This window comes from Panicum virgatum, chromosome 5K (assembly GCF_016808335.1).
Source record: "Panicum virgatum strain AP13 chromosome 5K, P.virgatum_v5, whole genome shotgun sequence".
Classification (NCBI taxonomy): domain Eukaryota; kingdom Viridiplantae; phylum Streptophyta; class Magnoliopsida; order Poales; family Poaceae; genus Panicum; species Panicum virgatum.
In genome coordinates, this window is record NC_053140.1 from 58138249 (window position 1) to 58158491 (window position 20243).

Here is a 20243-nt window from a genome sequence, read left to right on the forward strand (position 1 = left end):
CATGTTAAACACTCAAGTAGAAGTCGTGCCGTCCTGGTGGTAGTCCTCTACTACATGGACCAGTGCACCACATGGAGATGAGCCGACGACTGATGAGCACGTAGGCAGCTGCATTTCCCATATATAAAATTCAGGCGACAGCAGACCCCGTCGTCCACCATCACTCGCCGCCATTGACGACGGAGGGTAGAAATTCAATCAGAGTCGAAGGAGATCTGCGATGAAACAAATATATATCTTACCAATGAACATATGAAATCTAATCACAAGCCAGTGTGAGATGTAAATATACACATTCATTCAATGAATTTGGATTGGATGCCACAGCACAGCAACACCGAACAAAAATGTGGCCTTGTTCAATACAATCTGGAATAAAACTGAAAGGCAATGAAGAAAACGGAACCATCTATCATGTTGACCCACCTATGAGTTAAGTTGCAAGGGGGCAGACTAACTAGTAACTATATGTACATGGTATGTACGGGCACTAAAACAAATGTCAGGTTGCCTATGTAAGCTCCCGTCGGTAATTCCCTCAATGACAGTAAATTAGGCATACTGATGCCATGCTCATAGGCCGCGACAAATTGCAGAAGCTCAGCATACTGGCCTTGTCTTTCTTCTGCCAATGCCAGGAAAACCAGCGGAACAAATAATTCCGATGAAGACGCCTCACCAGCAGCACCAGGTCACCGCTTTATTTACCTTGCAGTTCCATCCATCAGCGACGGCCAACCGCAGTTTATTGCATTTTCATCAACAAAATTTTACAAAATTTATACAAGAAGCCAGCTTCTGATCCACTGGCCTGCTACAACACAGGACCAGCAAGCTTCACCTTCTCAGCCACATATGCTTTTATATCCCTACAAGGATTACAAAACATTTGAGGGTAAGCTAATGGAAGAGGTAGGGTCTATCAAGCAACGCAGATGCATTTCAAGAGAGACGAGCTGAATAATTCAGACGACCCATGGCTTTACCTGCATCTGGGAACCTTACAGTCTGCGCCGTTGCAATGTTTGGAGTGGTATAGCAGAAGTTTCCACATGAAGACACACTTATTGCAACCTCCCTGATTGCGGGCACGGATATCACATCGTATACCATGGAAGAACAATTTCTTCAAGGTTAAACAAACTTGAAGAGTGCAGTTACAAGGATCGAAGCATCTGGATGCATGCACAAGGCATTCGATGTAGTCCTGCTTTGGAAATGTGCACAAGGTTCTTAAAAACACAAGACCAACTATCATGTACAAATCTGAAAGCCAAGCAACTATGGAACTGATAGCAATTAACGAAATTAATGGATGCAGATTAACACCTTAACATTCTAAAATATGCGGCAGCAAATTTCACATGAAAACTTTGAAGTTATAGTCTACGAAATAAGGGACTAATCCACATGAGATTTGCCACATATGCCCAAGATCATCTTGTAAAAACAACGACAAAAGAAAAGAACACCAGATAAGCTTGCAAAGGTTTAAACTTTGTTGACTCAGGAACACAACATAAGATATCTAGAAGTTACGGTTACTAATGTAAGAGGGATACCTGTATAGTATTCTTTTGCATTGTTTTGCTCGTGTCAATCTGTCTTAATTCATGAATATGCAAATTTTCACCATTTTGTTTGTAGCATAGATCACAAAAGGTGCAGCCTAGGCACTCTAGGCACTGCCACACCAAGCATTGATCCACAGCACGGTGGCAAGCAGAACAAGTTGAATTGTGTAGATAATAAAGAATCATCATTGTAGAATGTTTTGCCCGCCGGAGCGTATCAAATTGGAATTGATTATCTTGACAGTGCTTCAAGAAATCTATTCTGCTGTCAAAATACTTGCTTTCCATTGTTGGATCCCCATCGTTAGTCTCTGGAAGAGGTTCAACCTCTATCTGTGGGAAAGTAATAAAAGGATGTTTCTGTCTTAATTGATTGAAAAGAATAAAAGATCGAGCCCAAAAATAAAATTTGCATACATACTCTTTGAAATGCATGCTTCTGTTTTGTTGTGGCTGGATGCCTGTCCTTCTGTGCTGTATTCTGCTCCTCTGCATGACACCTAAGATAACCAACACATAATCAATAACAAAAAAAATTCAATGCTCGTGCAAGACCCAACTTCCACCAAATGCTTACTTGTCACAAAGATGGAAATTTTTACAGCTGGTGCAAACCCAACTTCTGCCAGATACAATAGGTTGGTGACAGTGCTTGCAAAACTGCTGCAGACAAAGCATAATGAAGTCTTCTTTCATGGTGCGCATCCTTTCTCCAAGCTAGCAACAGTGAAAAATAAGATGTTAGGTACCCACAAAATGCTGGAATGGCAAAAGGACATAAATAAACTAAAATAACCTTGTGCACAAGTAATATATCCTCAAGGTTTCCTTTTCTGTCGTCACGTTTGGCAACACGTAAGAGCCTTCCTACTTGTGTCTCTTTCTTCAGTGAGGTTTTATCATCTTTCTTCTCAAGGAGCCTCTCTGCTTCTCCAGGCCAGAAGTCATTTTCACAGTATGGCAAGCATGCTGCTGAGATATTGGCCTTGCATTCATTGGCAGGCTGAAGGAAAAAGTCAGAGAGTGTATTACGCTCCACAACTACACCCTCCTTAACAGCCTTCTTGATCAAGTTCTGATACCTAAAATTTATCAATAATAGACACAAATGAGGAGCCATAAAATATATTATATTTAATTCATTGATATATTATAATTGAAGGACAAACCAGCTTCGAAGCTTGTCCGACTTGGGCATCTTTTGAACTGTTGGATGACAATATAAAACATAATCATCACGCTTAGTAGATGGGCAAGTCCATATGGAACAACTTACGAATCCTCGTTTCTTACAGTAGTCCAGATAACCAATCTACAATAAACAGTAGAATGATCAGACTAGAGAAACATAATATAATTGCAAGAAGAGAAATATTGGTCCGGTGATTTGCAATTCTCATACCAAAATTTCATGATACACAAAGGTACGGAGAGCCTCCCCACTTGCAGATTTGATTTCAGGCCTGAAGTACTTGACAGAATCGATATATGCAAGATAAACATGCCTTTGATTTGGCGATGGGCAATCTGAACCGTACTCCTGTACATACATGGCGAACAGGCAAACATCCACACCTTCAATCTTTTGAAACAAGAGAATTGCCTATACAGAAGACATAAGTCAGTCAAGATAGCTACAGTTATCCATTAAACAGCTAAAAAATCTATACTGGTCAAGTAACCAACAATCCTGTACCTTTGATTTGTATGGAAATTCCCCAGGATACTTTTCTTGTGTAAAGAATTCATGAAAACGTGGTTGAACTTGCAGCACTCTGTCAGCTGAAGATACTACTCTAACTGTAAGACCTTCAACTCGTGGTACCTAATAGCACAAAGGATAAAAGTTAAATAAACCTTACGCACAGCTGACATCATTTTTCTATACAATTCCCAGAGATTAAAGCAAATAAAAATGCACATAGATGGTCTGATTATTCTAACAAAGCATGTGTAGTCCGATGTGAATAAGCATCAATGGTCACAATCTTCTCCAAAATTCTAAACTTCCAAAGTTTCCGATAGGATTGTATTATGACCTGGATAGCATCAAACTAAAGGGTGAGAAAAACTAATGCTGTGAACTCTTATGTGCGCTGACCATCTTTCATGGTGTCCAATGAAATGTAAACACAGTCTCAATAATACAGATAGTAAAAAAAAATGAAAAGAAGCCTATTAGTTATATATATTATAAAAAAATCAATACAGTTATCATGCTTCATCAAACCAATTAAATATGCACTGCCAATGAAATATTAGGACAAGGACTAACAACAGACAGTGTAATTATACTAGGAACAAAAACACAAATGCATTTCAAGTGCAGACAATTTTTCAGTGCTGAATTATGTAAATGTTGAAAATAGCAAAAAGACTTACACAACAGACAGTGTAAAAGACTAACATATACCGAGAATTGAAATAGAAATTAGATTTAAACAGGTGTTTAATATAACTAGAAGTGAAATCCATAAGTATACACTCAATAGTAGCAAGTATGAAGTATGAACCAGGCATAGTTCTTATGTCTGGATGTTTCAGATGTTTACCTCTTCAGCACCTTTTCCTGAGGCCCTTGCCCTCTGTTGCATGTCCTGCTCAAGCCTCTCAGAAAGCCTTTGCTCAATATGATCACTTAGTTTAGTTCTTGGTAACTCACGTGCTCCGAGAACAGTGGATGACTCCAGAGCATGAATGTCTCCACTATCTTTTTCCTTCAAAAAACATTTTGCACAAGTATATTCATCCTTCGCCCCTTCACATTTTCTGTTAAAAAGAGCACAGATTTCATGCTGCCAAGCTTTGCACTTGTCGCACTGGACCCACTGAAATGACATTGGTAAACAAAAAATGAGTAATTAATTAATACATAAGGATAACTTGAAAGATGAAAAGCACAGTACCCATTCAGCCTCAGCATCTGTTTCAGCATAATTATATTTCTTCACATATTTAGCTCTTGAACCGCTTAAAGGGTGGCATTTGCTACAAATAGAAGTTTTATCCTTTCCATTTTCAACTTCAGCATAGTAGCACCCTGTAGAATTTATTATCTTGAAACAGAGAGCGCAAAATCGTGGAGGTGGTTCAAAAAGAAGCCTCTCCATCCCACACAAACTGCATGTATTCTGATCAGGCAAGCCTTCAATTACTTGGATTTCATGAGATGTCACCTTGCTCTGAAAAAAAACAAGGAAAATCATGATCAGGGATGTGAACTACAGTTCTAAATAAATAGATAAAATTCTGAACGATAGATTGATGGAATTGACCCCATCTATCACCAAGTAATCAAATAGTTATATATCATTATGTGCAAGATAATATATAACTATGATTTCTTGGTGAAATCATATGTTGATACAACAGGATTAAACAAGAATCAAGTCTACTCACAGTTATAGAAAACACAGGAGATCGATATAGTTATTCACTCACCAGACAAGTATCCTGGTTTATTAGACTACTCATGTGATCTCTAAGCTCCTCAGCAGTTAATGCGTAAAGTATAGAAGCCCCTCGTTTTCTCCTCGAAGTCCCATTGACCCCACTCAATGTCTGATCCAATGAAACAGTCTTAGAGTCTTTCATCTCAATGTCACCCTTTACACAGTACAATCCTTCTTCTGCAACAATCTCCATGTTATGTACATCTTCACTACCCTGCTCTAGCATATTATCAGTGCCGGTATTACTGTCACCCAAGGAACTGCGAGGTGACTTTGTTGGTAATTCAGTGATTTCTGATTGTACTGTTTCACCACATCCATGATTCTCCTTCACAACAGGCTTTTGCTCCTTTGGAGTCTCTGCTTGATTCTGATTGACAGGACTGGGGACATCAGCCTTCAGGCGTTTTGCTGGACGCTTGCCGTAAGATTCATCTGAAACAGTAGAAGTTGGCTTTGATATTGTGCTATTTGATGTCTGGTCAGATCTCTCAACTCTTTCTCTCTCAGGGTCACAAGGATCACAATCTGTCATGAAGCACTGGTGCTGGGCACAAGGGGTGCTTAAAGTTGAGTATTTGTCCCTGCACAAACCTTCACAGTCCGACACGTGCCAATATTTTTCTTCCATTTCCATGCATCTGTCAAGATGACATTCTCCTTTGAGGTATATTTCATGTCTTTCGGTTGTGTTATTTGATGGGATTGACTGCTCTCCTGGCTGGCTCCATGCACCCTCTAACTCTTTCTCATATTCTCTGCACTGTTGAAATGATTGTCCTTCATTGGTGGAATATACATCAGAACCTGCAGAAAGTTTTTGTCCGGATGATTTAGAGACAGAATCAACTGGCAATCTTATCATTGCACTGGAACTTGTGGTTGAATCAAACACGGCTGATAGAGGACTGGAACTCCCAGACATAGATGATATTGGACTATCAACAGGATGAGCATCACCTGGCAAAATTCGCTCGTATCATTTATTATGTGATAACCAAACCAAATATGTGGAAGTGCAAATGGTCATTTACAATCGAATCAAATATGTAAGACGACAGATGCAAATAATTTACCTGGACAATTGTCCTTTACATGGCCATTTGGTAATCCAGCACTGGCAATCTCACCAAGGCCTGAACTATATTTTGGAAGTGCTGACACACATGGAGCAACTATGGTGTCCCCAAAGCTTTCAGGCTGAGGAAAATTAGCAGCTGCCACATTGTAATTATGTGGTACATATCCTGCCAAAATATAATCAATAAAGAATTATAGATTTAAAGGCATGTTGTGAGATAAAAATAGAACTCATCATCCCAACTTACTCTGAGAAGTAAATATAGAATGTGTAGGCACGCCTCTTGCACATACAGGCATATTAGCAAATGCAGGGGCAACTATATCATGATATACAGTAGAGTCTGCCATCTGTATTCCAGGCAGCTGTTGTAAATTCTTTGTCGATGAAGCTGCTGAAGATATCACCGAACCTCTGTGGTTTCTATTCGATACAGAACTGAGCAAAGCATTCACCCTAACTTCTAGAGTGTTGAGATCCATGTAATGAACCTATAATAGAAAAGGGCTAGGTGTTAGCAAGTGCAAGAATCAGTTAGCCTCAGTCAAACATGTAGCTGATTTATATGAGGATGTAATTGAAGAGCAAGAATCAGACCTATATCTTTAGCATGCTATATAATGTACTGTAGTTGCATGGCAGCATTAAGGAACACAAACCTTTGGAGCACTTCTGTAGAGTACTTCGTCAATATTTCTTGAAATTTTCAGAAGGTGATCTGGGCTGACTTTGGTAAATTGTTCCCTCTTTTTCAGGCAAGTTGCACTAGATAGATGAAAAGAAGCATCAGAAGATACTGCGTGAAAAAAGAGATATGCCGGCAAAAGGAAAGGGATGGGGAAAAATGAACCCAGTATATCTTTTCGAACCATTCTCTAGAATTCCTGAAGAAATTTTAAAGTACTGAATTATGCAGGAAAAAAAGTACACCAAATAGATAAAAATGAACCAAAGTATCTCTGTTGAAACCAACCTCTAGTAATATACTAAAGTACTAATTGAAGAAAATTTAGACTACTGAATTGTGCAGGAAAAGATGTATACCAAAGAAGATAAAAATGAACCAAAGCATCTCTGTTTCAACCACCCTCCTCTAGTACTACCAATGGGAATTAACTAAAACATTTTTATATCTCTACTGGAGTATACCGAAGTACAAGTGTAGCAGTAATATAACAAAGTATAAGATTAACCATGCTATATCAGCAAAATACAAATAAGATGAAAAATTCCTCAGCCGTATATTAATTCAACATGAAAGCATGATAGACTGGAAACGGTATCAGTTGCCACTATTAAACATTTGCATGCAAAATTCCACTAAAAATTGACACTTATAATGTTTTTTTCTGGATTTTCTTCCAACAAGAGAAAATGCACCAGCCAATCATCTGGAGCTACCCAAAGAATGGATGATTCTGAAGTACCAAATTTCAAGCACTTGGCAAACATACTTTAGATGTCAAGAAATGAAGCCAATGCATTTATTTGCACAGAACCCCGGAACAATGCGTGCTCACATAGACAAATATGAACATATATCATGTTCGAAAGAAAAAATATGAACACATCTCCATTACCAAGCATGAAGATGAGCATTCCAAGAATTAAATGCATTAAAGTAGATGTTTGAATTCCTAGAATGTACCAGTATTGACAATGATCGCTTGTTCACAACAAACACCCGTATTAAAAGCATTTAGTAATTTACAAGTCGAAACTACTATGGATGTTGGTGGTTTCCAAACTTACATTTTTTTAATGATAATGCTAACTTACATTTTTTGAATGATAATGCTAACTTACATTTTTTGCATGATAATGCTGCGAATCGGAGAGGTAGACTGATCCATGTTATCCGGCTGAAGCATCTCAAAATCACTCGGTGACATCTGTTGCCGAATAGAAAAGCTGCTCGGCACATTGGAGGCCATAACTTTCCCTTGCAGGGTCTGAGTCATCATGCTGGTAATGTTCACCTGAAATGCAGAAATTCATCATGTCATCAAGGAGTTCAATCAGCAGGTGCAAGCACCCACATAGTGAGGACAAGCGACAGATCAATAACGCAAAGCAAAGCAGCACACAATAAGTCATACTAGAAACAGAACATATAGTCATTGGTCTGAAGTAAATTGCCTAAAAAAAGGTAAACAATTTACACATAAGAGCATAAGGACCATGCTCTGACCTTATACTGACGCGCACACCACAGATACTACACGTCTACACATTGCCAAAAACTGGCTTACAAGGAAGCCGCAGCAAGCTTTACTGCACGATAACTAAAGCTAAAATGTAAGGATTTCAGCATGCATCGACAACTCAACAACTATCAGCATCATTTTTATTTTCTTTTTTTCTGATCATCAAACGATATTAGAAATAATTAATTATAAAAGACTGAAATTAACACTACAAGATCAGACAACCCGCGTAGAGCAAGGGCACAAGGCAGAAATCGCAAGCTGGCGCCCAACAAAAATAAACAAGAACCCAAGAAAAGCCAAACCTGAGCCAACCGGCACCACGACTCCTGCAGCGAGAGGTGTTGGATCAGACTGGAGTAAGCCTGACATGGGGGCAGGGGGCGGACCATAGTCACCAAGTTCCTGGATCAATGATCGAGGAATGTGGACCGAGGAACGTGGCACGATACTTATGGAATGTTTTTACACTGCAGGAACATAATTGTTCTCACTTCTCAGGATGAGGAATATAGCATCGTTCCACGTTCCCAGCTGCTAAGGGCCCAGAGCGGGGGCACAATCTAGCTTTCCCCTGCAGTGATATGGCACTGGGTACGGCAGGCAGGATCCTAGCACTCCAGCTGCACCAGTGCCGGAGCTAGAGTTAGGTTGAGGCGGTGGCATAGGTGGAGAGGAGGCGGTCAAAGTCAGGCAAGGGTAACGAGGAGGGAGAAAACAGAAATAAGTCAAGGCGGACTCAAGACAGATACCTGATTCGGACCTCAAGTAGTTGGCTTGTTGGCCTAGGGAGGTTTTCGCCTTATTTGGCATCGTGTTTTTTTAAGACTAACGAGTAGTTGGTTTGTTTGGGATACATTTTGGAGGGTGCGGGTGACCAGTGGTGGAACGTGGTCCATATGGAAGGAGGGGGCAATTACTGCTAACTAAGCTAATCTACTGATTACAACTATGCTAATATACCATATCTTAAAGCAATTTCCTTGACCGGGAGGGAGGGCAGTACCCCGTTTCACCTCTACAGAGGTCCGCCAGTGTGGGTGACGAACTGGATGGGGGCAGATTATTTCCTTTTTTTCTAGAGCTGGGGGAGGATAATATTTGACTGGGTGGAGGAAGCCAATGCAAAAGGTTGTGATCCACAAGAGCGGATTGATCAGAGCTCAAGATTATCCTGGTAAACTTGAGATTATAGGCACTGTCAGAGTGCTTTCGGCTTCAACGGTCCGGGTGGCTCAAGTAGTCAGATGTGCTGACGTCCTGGATTTGGACCTGGGAATGATTAGCTTTTGGCACACCAATTCGACCACATATTTTGCACAGGCATACAGAAGGCACTCACTACCTAACAACCAGCTAAGTTTCTATTCATGAATCAGTCAGTTTTTTGTCCAATCAAAATGCCACACGTCACAAGGAATAAGATATACCAAATCAATGATGGCACAGCTTACACAAACAGCCGAGGAAAAATGCACAATTCTGAACAGCATAAGGAATAAGATATACCAAATAAATGATGGCACAACTTACATAAATAGGCTAGGCAAAATAGTATGGAAACTTTTTGTTCAATAGTAACAATGACAGAAATTTAAACCTTAAGAGGCATCGTTTTGATTTTACAATCATTACCTTTATATCACTTCTCAAAACAGTATGTACTCATATATCTTGTCACCAGGAGTAATCTGTTGGCCATCATTCTTACGACCTTCAGTTCCAAATCAGCAAATTGTAACAACAAAATGACCTGTTAATGCAATCAGAGTAGACCAGAAGAAAGAGAAAGAGCAAAGAAAAATTTTCGGAGCTAAAAGAACATACAACTTAGCTCCATGTAAATTATTTTAATGAAAGCATCAGGAGAAAAATATTAGAAGGTTTCAGACTTGGGAAAATATGAAAGCCAATATGCGTCTCATAAAAAGAGAAATTTTTAGTGTCTTCAAGATCAAGAAATAATAAAACAAATGTAAGTTGATGTACAATCTTTTGAAATGCCTAGGCTCGGGAATCGAGACATGTATTGTATCATGCTTAAAATCTAATTGGGTTCAGGCAGCCACCTAGGCAGACTAGACAGCAACATTGTATAAATTGAAAAGGTTCAAAAAGGATATTACTCAAATATGCTGACATTAGATAAGGATATTACTCATATTTAAAAAGGCTCAGATAGATAAGTACTAAATAATAGGACCCAAACTTAGTACTGTCCAAATGCTATTAACAACATTAAGTTTATTATTTTGCTCTCCAGAAAACAATGAAGGTAAACTGCATGCGGCTTTGTAATTCCCATGGATTTGACTATATTTAAGACTGGTAAAATACACATACCCCAAATATATTAAGTATCTGGAAGACAACTCGTGCCTAGAAGACAACTTTGCCCGCTAGTCAATACCAAAAAGAAGCAAGTCGGTTGACAGCTTGCCACAGACGGTTAGCTGTGCGACAAAACATGCAATCCCACCGTTACAAATACAACAAATAAGCACACAAGGCACATGACATTAAGTGGAAGCGACATCTCCAACAAAGAATATGATTTGGAACTGAAGTATGTGGGCCTAAAAATAAAACATCTGCCTTTTTTGTCAACACTTGAATAGGTGCATGGCAAATCACAGTTTGGCAACTAAATATAATGGGACTCTGGAACACATATCATTCTCGATTTTATCGGATGTCTCCGAAGAGACATATCATTCTCAATTTTGGTGTAACAGACATCCAAAGGTGGCCGAAGTTCCTAGCCCTTTCAGCTTACAGTTTGAGGCACATGGCAGTTTGAAGAAAACGTGTGCAATGCCAATGTAATGCTTCAGCAAGTGGAGCAGGATTACTCCGAATGGGCAAAACCAAAAGGCTTTCCATAATAACTAGCTCATGTTTAACCTAGCTCCTAAAGTCGTTAGGACATGCATAACCTGCTCAACTACTGCAAGGTTCACTGTAATAAAGGCATATGGCCTAGCTCATCGTGCTATTATACTGTGCAAGCTAAGGTAACAAGATGTGAACAACTCAAAACCCCGTACTAGAAGCTCTAGCCAACAACGATCCTTGCATAACTTTAACTCGTATGTTCGTGCAACATTCAGTACAGATAAGCATTACGTACTCATACACAGCCTAGTTTAAGAATAGAAATTGCAATGAAAAGACTGAAACCCTAACAGAAATCGTGCAAAGGAAAATTCCAAAACCAAACACAAACGGAAAAAAGTGGTTGAATCCGTAACCCTGACGCATCGTCGCATACCTCTCCGGCTGCCCCAACCAGAGCACCCCCGCCCCATCTAGGAAGAGAAGGGAGGGAGAGCTGAGAGGGACGCGGGCATCCTACCGTTCGTTCCTAAGCCCGATGCTGGACTCCTCGTTGTTGATGGTGCCGAGGGCGCCCTCTCACCGGATCTCGCTCTCAGACATGAGGCCCGCTTCCGATGTACGGACTCCGGCGCCGCCGACGACCGCGCCTAGGGCTTCGATCCCCCGCTCCCTCTTCGCTGGGTTGTTTTCTCTCTCGCCCTAACTATTTTCCTTTTTTTCGAAACAGCCCTTCCCTCTGGTCGCTCACTCGCTCTCACTCGCTCTTCCGCGTCGTCTCCGACCGGAAATCTTCTTTACGCCGCCCCCCTCTGCACACCACCAGCACACACCGGATCGGATCAGTACAAATTGCACGGCCCAAAACTTCGAAACAGCACAAGCAGCCCATGATAGATGGAACGCGCCACGCGAGGGCCTATCATCTGCGCTAGCCCTGCGGCCCAGAACGGTTCCGATTCATCAATCTCCCATCCAGTCAGGTAATCTCGAGAGAAAAAAAATCCATCCAGTCACAGGCCCGAAATAGGCAGTGCGTACCAGAAGAACAGGATGCCTATTTTGGGATAAAAAAAAAGAACAGGATGACTACACTAAAGTAGAATGGTACGTCCCTCCGTCTTAAAACATATTATTTTAGCCTTTAAATTTTATCCTATAAGAAGTATGTTCCATCTAATTAAAGCAATACTAATTACAAAAAATGTATAAAAAACATATAGAGCCAATCAAATACTTAGGGCAATCTCAGTGCACAGTTTCATGGTCCAGTTAACTGAGAACTAGACAATTGCGCCGGATGAAATTTTTTCTCATCCTTATTTCTTCTTGTCATGTCAGTAAAATTGATGATGTGATATAGAATTTAATGCTATGAAACTCTCCATAAAACTATATTAAGACTTGTCTTAATATATTTACTTTTATATACTCCCTCCGTTCCAAATTGTAGGTCGTTTTGGTAAATATAGATGCATAATTTTTGCTATGTATTTAGATAAACACCATGTCTAAATGCATGTCAAAAATTATGTATCTAGATTTGCCAAAACGACATATAATTTGGAACAGAGAGAAGTTCGGATGGAGGGAGCAACGACTGGCGATAACAACAGGTAGGGGAAAATCCGACGCACCCTCGACATTTTTGTCTGGAGGAGTAAAGAGGCGATCGCCCTCACCGGTGGGGACCTATAATTTGGAACGGAGAGAGAAGTTCGGATGTAGTGAGCAGCGACTGGCGATAACAACAGATAGGGAAAAGCCGACGCACATTATGTTCAAAAAAAAAGCCGACGCACCCTCGACATTTTTGTCTGGAGGAGCAAAAGGCGATCGCCCTCACCGGCGGGCACGACGTGACGCGTCCCCGAAAAACCCAAATTATTGCTCGCTGTTTCTCCCCATTCCCATGCAACCATGATTGATTCCCGCGAAAGGAAAAACTAGGATATGGGCCTTGTTTAGTTGCGTAAAGATTTGGGTGTAAAACATTGTAGCACTTTCGTTTGTATTTGATAATTATTGTCCCGTCATGGGTTAACTAGGCTCAAAAGATTCGTCTCGCAAATTACAATCTAACTGTGTAATTAGTTATTTTATTTAGCTACATTTAATACTTCATGCATGCGTTGAAACATTCGATGTGATGGAGAATCTTGTAAAGTTTTGGAATTTTGAAGGGAACTAAACAGGGCCATGATATCCATGGCCGTCGACGTCCCATCTCAGCCTGCAGCTGCAGCCTGCAGCAACCCTCCTGAAATTCCGTGAGCCCAACGCATGGTCTCGCCGGCGATCCCCCGGCCTCCAGGGCACCCCTTGACCACCGCGCACGTGGTGCGCCGCCCGGCCGCAGAACCACAGTTTTGTGCGGTAGCCTGCACAGCGCCGGACGGTGGCGCCGCCCCGCCGCCGCCGGCCCAGCGCGTGCTCAGTTTTTTTTTTCTTTTTTGGCGGACACGGTGCGCCACTGGTCCTGGTGAACTTGGAACATTGTAGAGAGGGCATCTAGTCGGCACATTGTTCGGAGAAAAAGAAAAAGGAGAAGAAGAAGAAAGAATCTCGTGGGCACGCAGGTAAGGCAAAGATTACACCAGGGCCGTCCCGAGGCACGTGCGAGCGGTGCCACTGCACAGGGCCCCCACGAGCCAAGGACCCCCAAATTAAGTCCAACTATTACACAATACTTACATGCCCAGGTTAATAATCCCCAAACTGCATTAGGCCGGCCACTCATCCGACGATTTCTTGCTCTATGTTCCGTTTCCCAATCTGCCGATCGGCTCTCAAGTACTGACGTACACGAGTAACCTGTGGCACCGTCGACACACGCGCACCTTCCCTGGCGCTGGCTCCCTGCGCCCTTGCTCTTCCAATGCTGTTCAGCTCCATCTGCTCCCAAGTCCAAGTGTAGCGTGAGGGCAAGCAAGTAGAGGACGGCAACGTCAATCACCAATGCCCAGTCTGTGCCCCACCCTGTTCGGCCATGCTGGCTCTTGTCGTCTCGCAAGTTTAAGCGGCCAAGCCATCTCATGCATTTTCTTTCTTTTTTGGCTTTATGTTTGGTTATTGAATATTGATTAGTGCATCATTTACTTTTGTTAATATAGCTTTCAAATTTCAGGGGACACCAAAAAAATGTTGTTTTTTTAAGTGAAGATTATGCGGAAATCCAAAACAGCAATCGCGCGCTAGCTGTACCACGCGACGTTGCAGCCGAGAGGACGCGCGGCTGTCCGTGACACCCCCCCCCCCCCCCCCCCCACTATTGATTTGTCCGCGTCCGTGACACCCCCACCACTATTGATTTGCTTTCTTTTTCTCTTTTCTAGTTTCTTTTCTTTTCAATTTTTTTCCTTTCACTTTCTACTATGTATTTTTCTAGAGAAATTCTTTTGAAAAATATTTTAGAAATATTCTCCTAAAAAATTATATCAAACATTGTGCTTTAGAAGTTGTATGATGAAATTAGTAAAAAGTTGTTCGAGAAGTCTTCCTGATTACATTTTCATTGAAGTTATGTTGAAAACTTATCCCGATAAGTTATACGTTTACAAGCTGTATGACGCAAAATTGTAGTTGTCTGATAAGTTTTCGTGAAAATTATGTTCAAAGTTATCATTTAGTAAGGAAGTTAAAAAGTTATGCGTCCAATTTATACACGTCGTATTAAAATATTATCCTATAAAAGTTGGTTGGAAAAATTTATGCGTAAAAGTTATAAGTTTCATAAAATTTATGCTGCAAAATTACCGATAATAGTTATGTCGAAGAAAGTTATACATATATATGTTTTCAGTAACTTACTGAAAGTAGAAAATTGTGGAGAGAGAAACTTTCCTTAAAAGGAAAAATCACCCACTGTCGGGATCGAGTGCTAGTATTCCTGCTAGCGCGCGCTAATTAGCTGGGCCCAAGATTATGTATGCGTGTGATGCTTTTTCGAGTAAAAATTATCAACACATTCGAGCAATGGTATAGATCCGGTTCTAGCTTATGTTGCCGTAAACTTATAGAATGAATGGTCATTGTTTCATTTTCAGCACTTAAGTTTAGGCCTTAACTAGGATTTTGCACAGGGCCTCAAAATTCTCCGGGACGGCCCTGGATTACACGACAGCAGTCAGGTAGCATCAGATCGATAACGAGCACTCGTCAACGTCGCACTTGGGCACGAGCCCATCCAAAGCCTGGAGAGCATCGGTCGTGGCCGAACCTAAATTTAGAGCAGTGGACGATGGATCACGCATTTGGCCTGACTAAAAAATACGGGCGCATCGCTCTCGCGTGGGCCTCCGCGCCACTCGATCTGACGGCTCTCAAGAACGCGCACGAGCAGCGTAGAGCATTTCCGATTTCAATTCGTCGAGTTGTCGCTGCACACACATCATGCTGCCATCGTTCGTTTCGTGCCGGTGCCGGCGGTGTCTGTCGTCTGATCGGCTCCGCGGTCACCAGTGAAGGCACGGCGTTCTGTGGCGCCAAAGTGGAAGCGATCAGATCACGCACTGGCTGCCCGTATCAGCTAGCCTTTTTTCTTTCTTTCCAACAGGTTACGGTGCCAGCCGACTGCCATTATAACCCCTGCTAGTCCCCTCTGTTCTGCATCCAGCCCATGTTTCAGTCGCCATTGCACCAGTCTCAGTCTCACTCTCAAGTTGCTTCGCAGCTCCAGTCTTTCTTCATCGCCTGCAGTCAGAACCAAAAGAGAAATTCTGGATAAGAACGGCGGGGCTGAAATATCAAGAACGTAGGGGGTGAGGCTGGAGACAGGCGCATTCTCGATCGCCCTGACGCAAAAGGTCTATTTTCTGAACCGTTTACGTAAGGTTTGGAGGATATTCATTGATTCCTAGTCGATCTCTTCAACTTTTGATGCCGCTGTTTCTGAATTTCCTTCCTGAAATGGTTTGGTTTCGGAATTTGCACCAGCGGGAAAGATCTGCCGAGCTGCCGAAACCATGGAGGTGGAGACCGTGGAATCCAACACCTCGCCCGGCGCCGCCGATCGCCGGACATCCAAGATGGATCGCCGGGTTTTCTTGGCCTGCGTCTTCATCCTCGGTAACAACACAAAAAGTTTCTATGTCACTGGCATGTATCTGCTTCTATCTCAACATTTTGGCGTTGTTCAACTGTGTGATGGTTGGTCACCAGCGAACAACTGCTTCCTGTGCACCGCCTACTTCGCCGTGTCGACGAACCTGGTGAACTACCTCAAGGACCGGCTGCACGTGGGCAGCAAGGCCGCCGCCAACGGCGTCACCAACTGGCAGGGCACCAGCTCCATCACGCCGATCGTCGCCGCCTTCCTCGCCGACGCCTTCCTCGGCAGATACTGGACCATCGCGCTCTTCCTGCTCATCTCCGTCGTGGTACGCGGCCCGTCCATCTCCATCGTCGTGATACGTACAAAACGCACACGGCGGCGCAGAGGCCGGCGGAGCTAGATCGAGCTCACCTCGTCTCGCCGTCTCTTGCATGTTTCCTCCCCGGCGCGCAGGCCTACGTGGTGCTGACGGTGAGCGCGGCGGCGGCGCTGGAGAGCGCGGCGTTCTACGCGGGGCTGTACCTGCTGGCGCTGGGCGGTGCGCTTGCGCCGGTGCTCATGTCGTTCGGGGCGGACCAGTTCGGCGAGGCGGAGCGCGGCCGGCAGAGCTCCTTCTTCAACTGGTTCTACCTGTCCATCAACGTGGGCTCGCTCATCGGCGGCACCGTGCTGGTGTGGGTGCAGTCCAGCGTCAGCTGGGGGCTCGGGTACGGCATCCCGGCGCTGCTCAGCGCGGTCACCGTCGCGGTGTTCCTCGCCGGCACCGCCGCGTACCAGCGCCACCAGCCCCCGGGCGGCAGCCCGCTCACCAGGGTCGTGCAGGTGGTCGTCGCCGCGGTCAGCAAAGAGGCGGCGGAGCTAGATCGAGCTCACCTCGTCTCGCCGTCTCTTGCATGTTTCCTCCCCGGCGCGCAGGCCTACGTGTGCTGACGGTGAGCGCGGCGGCGGCGCTGGAGAGAGAGCGGCGTTCTACGCGGGGCTGTACCTGCTGGCGCTGGGCGGTGCGCTTGCGCCGGTGCTCATGTCGTTCGGGGCGGACCAGTTCGGCGAGGGGAGCGCGGCCGGCAGAGCTCCTTCTTCACTGGTTCTACCTGTCCATCACGTGGGCTCGCTCATCGGCGGCACCGTGCTGGGTGTGGGTGCAGTCCAGCGTCAGCTGGGGGCTCGGGTCGGCATCCCGGGCTGCTCAGCGCGGTCACCGTCGCGGTGTTCCTCGCCGGCACCGCCGCGTACCAGCGCCACCAGCCCCCGGGCGGCAGCCCGCTCACCAGGGTCGTGCAGGTGGTCGTCGCCGCGGTCAGCAAGTGCAGCGTGGAGGCGCCGGGCGACGCGTCGGAGCTGCACGAGTGCGAGGCCGACGACGGCATGTCGGCGATACAGGGGAGCCGCCGGCTCGCGCACACCGACCAGTTCAGGTCAGTTGCATTGTTGCAAGCCGTAGGCTTGCATATAGGGAACGCTATTAACTGCAAATTCTCGTGATTTGTGATGTTTATATATACAAACGTTGATTTCCCAACTATAAATCTTCAGGCGAAACGTGAACAAATTTGGATCAATATCCAGCTAGTGCAGTTTGTATTCTTTATTTATCAGCGAGGGATTTATTTTTAAAAAAGCTCCGATCTTCAGATATTTCACTTAAATTATATATGACTTTGTTCAGACAAAAAAAACTCAGATTTCAAACTTCTATTACACCATATTTACTCACAAACTTTAAAAGTGACTGTAATTGCTATGTAAAGTACGTTGGGAAATTTGAATTTGCTCACTAGTAGTAGTTGGCGTCACTCATTTACCTTCACCGAAGGCTTGATGGTCTACGCCACCTGGAGCTACGTACCTAACTTGACACTGTGCTTTGTGACATCACCACAGTACGTGCTAACCGTGTGCGACATCAGAGTAACGGTGTCGCGCATCTTAGTTTTCTGACACTGAAACAGAAAAAAAAAAGATACTCTAGGTCGTCGGCGACAGAGATACTGTGCGCCCCGGTCATGTTGCGGCGGCCTTCAGATCACGGTGCAGCTCGATCGCTCAGACCCAATTGTTTATCATTGCGCCACGGCAGATTTGTCGTGTGCATGCCAACCTGATGTGCAGTCCAAGCAAAGATATGATGTCCGTTTCGTATCGCTTTCTTGCCCATGCTTATTCCTTTTCTTCAGTGCTTCGTACAGTAATCATAGTAGCAGCACCGGTCATTATCAGAAGATCGAGACCAGCGGCCGATGATACGCCGCACGTCGGCAGCCGGCTACAGAAATTAGAGACTACTAGTGTCCTGAACGTACGCTAGCTTGCATTAGTCGTGGTATCTTTTACTGAAATCAAGGGTCAAATAATGATGTGGCTACCTAAGCTATGAATCCATCGCGATCATGTAACAATCTAACTGTTCCGGGCTAGTGGCTACTAATTAGGTTCCTGGACAAGGCGGCGGTGGAGACGGCGGCGGACAAGGCGCGGCCGAGCCCGTGGCGGCTGTGCACGGTGACCCAGGTGGAGGAGCTCAAGTGCGTGCTCCGCCTGCTGCCGGTGTGGGCGAGCGGCATCATCTTCGCGGCGGCCTACACGCAGATGACCACCACCTTCATCCTCCAGGGCGACACGCTGGACCCCTACGTCGCCGGCTTCCGCGTGCCGGCCGCCGTGCTCTCCGTCTTCGACACCCTCAGCGTCATGCTCTGGGTGCCGCTCTACGACCGCCTCATCGTCCCGCTCGCGCGCCGCGCCACGGGCCGCGACCGCGGGTTCACGCAGCTGGCGCGCATGGGCATCGGCCTCGTCGTGCTCACCGTCGCCATGCTCGCCGCCGGCACGCTCGAGGTGGAGCGCCGCCGCGTCATCGCGCGCCACGGCATGTACGACACCAACACGGGGGCCGACGGGAGGTACCTGCCCATGTCCATCTTCTGGCAGGTGCCGCAGTACGTGGTGGTGGGCGCGTCGGAGGTGTTCACGTTCATCGGCCAGATGGAGTTCTTCTACGACCAGGCGCCCGACGCCATGCGGAGCCTCTGCTCGGGCCTCTCCATGACGTCCTTCGCGCTGGGCAACTACGTGAGCTCGGCGCTCGTCACCGTCGTGGCGCGCGTGACGGCGCGGGGCGGGCGCGACGGGTGGATCCCCGACGACATCAACCGGGGGCACCTTGACAACTTCTTCTGGCTGCTCGCCATGCTCTGTATCGGCAACTTTGGCCTCTACCTGCTCATCGCGAGGTGGTACACCTACAAGAAGACCATGGATTAGAGAGCGCCACCAAATTAAATCATCTGTTGGGTCCATATGGAATTACTAGATAATTCTGCCCGTGCGTTGTTACGGGCAAAGTTAGTATACATGTAGTAGGATACGTATATATAGTTATACATTAATTTGTAGGGATTCACGTGATCGAATCATGGGCTAAAGGCTAGTCCGACTCGCATAAGTGATGGACTAAGACCCACCTATTAATGACACAAGGTGGACCGAACCAAAAATTCAAGAGACCAAACCAAAAATTTAGGTGAAAACTTTACTCGCATTAGAAATAGGTATAGATGGGTTCACTAGGTAAAAATATGCATGCGTTGCTACGGGCAAAGTTGGTGTAAACATCAAATATGTATAATTGCTCGTACGTTAATTTGTAGGGATCTACGTGATCGAGTCGTGGACGGAGGGCTGGTCTGATCCGACTCGCATACGAAATGAACTATGATCTACCTGTGACTTGTCAAAAAAAAAACAGATAAAACAAAAAATTGAGGTGGAAACCTTATTCGTTTTATAAATCGGTATATAGATATGGAATTATGGATTAGCGCGACCTGCTAGTACTCCAACGATTTAGGCCGGTTTAAAAGATTTCCCACCGGAAATGGTGATGAAGCCAATGAGACTAGAAGTATAGGAGTTGCACGTGTGACAGGTAGTTAAACCATCACATAAGCTAGAATATTCTTTTATATTGATGGAATAATTATTCTAGCTTCAAAAAATTTGTTAACGCATTCTAAAAAATAATTTAAGTGTGAACTTGTTTTG

The 20243-nt window shown here is 44.5% G+C and overlaps 2 protein-coding genes across 12 annotated transcripts; one reads left to right on the forward strand and one right to left on the reverse strand.

Moving 5' to 3' along the window:
* Positions 1-276: 276 nt before the first annotated feature.
* LOC120708964 (probable histone acetyltransferase HAC-like 3) lies at positions 277-11911 on the reverse strand. Of its 11 annotated transcripts, none has more exons than XM_039994431.1 (19): positions 11670-11908; positions 10658-10767; positions 9950-10028; positions 7914-8086; positions 6767-6872; positions 6355-6598; positions 6103-6273; positions 5016-5986; positions 4481-4756; positions 4127-4402; positions 3271-3399; positions 2977-3177; positions 2744-2886; positions 2371-2656; positions 2152-2291; positions 1996-2074; positions 1563-1907; positions 987-1210; positions 277-869 (listed from the first exon to the last, which is right to left on the reverse strand). In XM_039994431.1, exons 4-19 carry the CDS (start codon positions 8069-8071, stop codon positions 815-817), a joined length of 3804 nt encoding a protein of 1267 aa, XP_039850365.1. In that variant the 5' UTR covers positions 8072-8086; positions 9950-10028; positions 10658-10767; positions 11670-11908; the 3' UTR covers positions 277-814. The 11 variants fall into 11 exon arrangements, with proteins under 11 accessions (XP_039850365.1, XP_039850363.1, XP_039850367.1 ...); XM_039994429.1 differs by having other exon boundaries at positions 9950-10067; XM_039994433.1 differs by having other exon boundaries at positions 11586-11908.
* Positions 11912-15515: 3604 nt separating this feature from the next.
* LOC120708966 (protein NRT1/ PTR FAMILY 8.1-like) lies at positions 15516-19836 on the forward strand. The gene is made up of 6 exons (XM_039994440.1): positions 15516-15954; positions 16085-16216; positions 16310-16527; positions 16656-17024; positions 17484-17617; positions 18632-19836. Exons 2-6 carry the CDS (start codon positions 16114-16116, stop codon positions 19461-19463), a joined length of 1656 nt encoding a protein of 551 aa, XP_039850374.1. The 5' UTR covers positions 15516-15954; positions 16085-16113; the 3' UTR covers positions 19464-19836.
* The last annotated feature ends 407 nt before the right edge of the window (positions 19837-20243 follow it).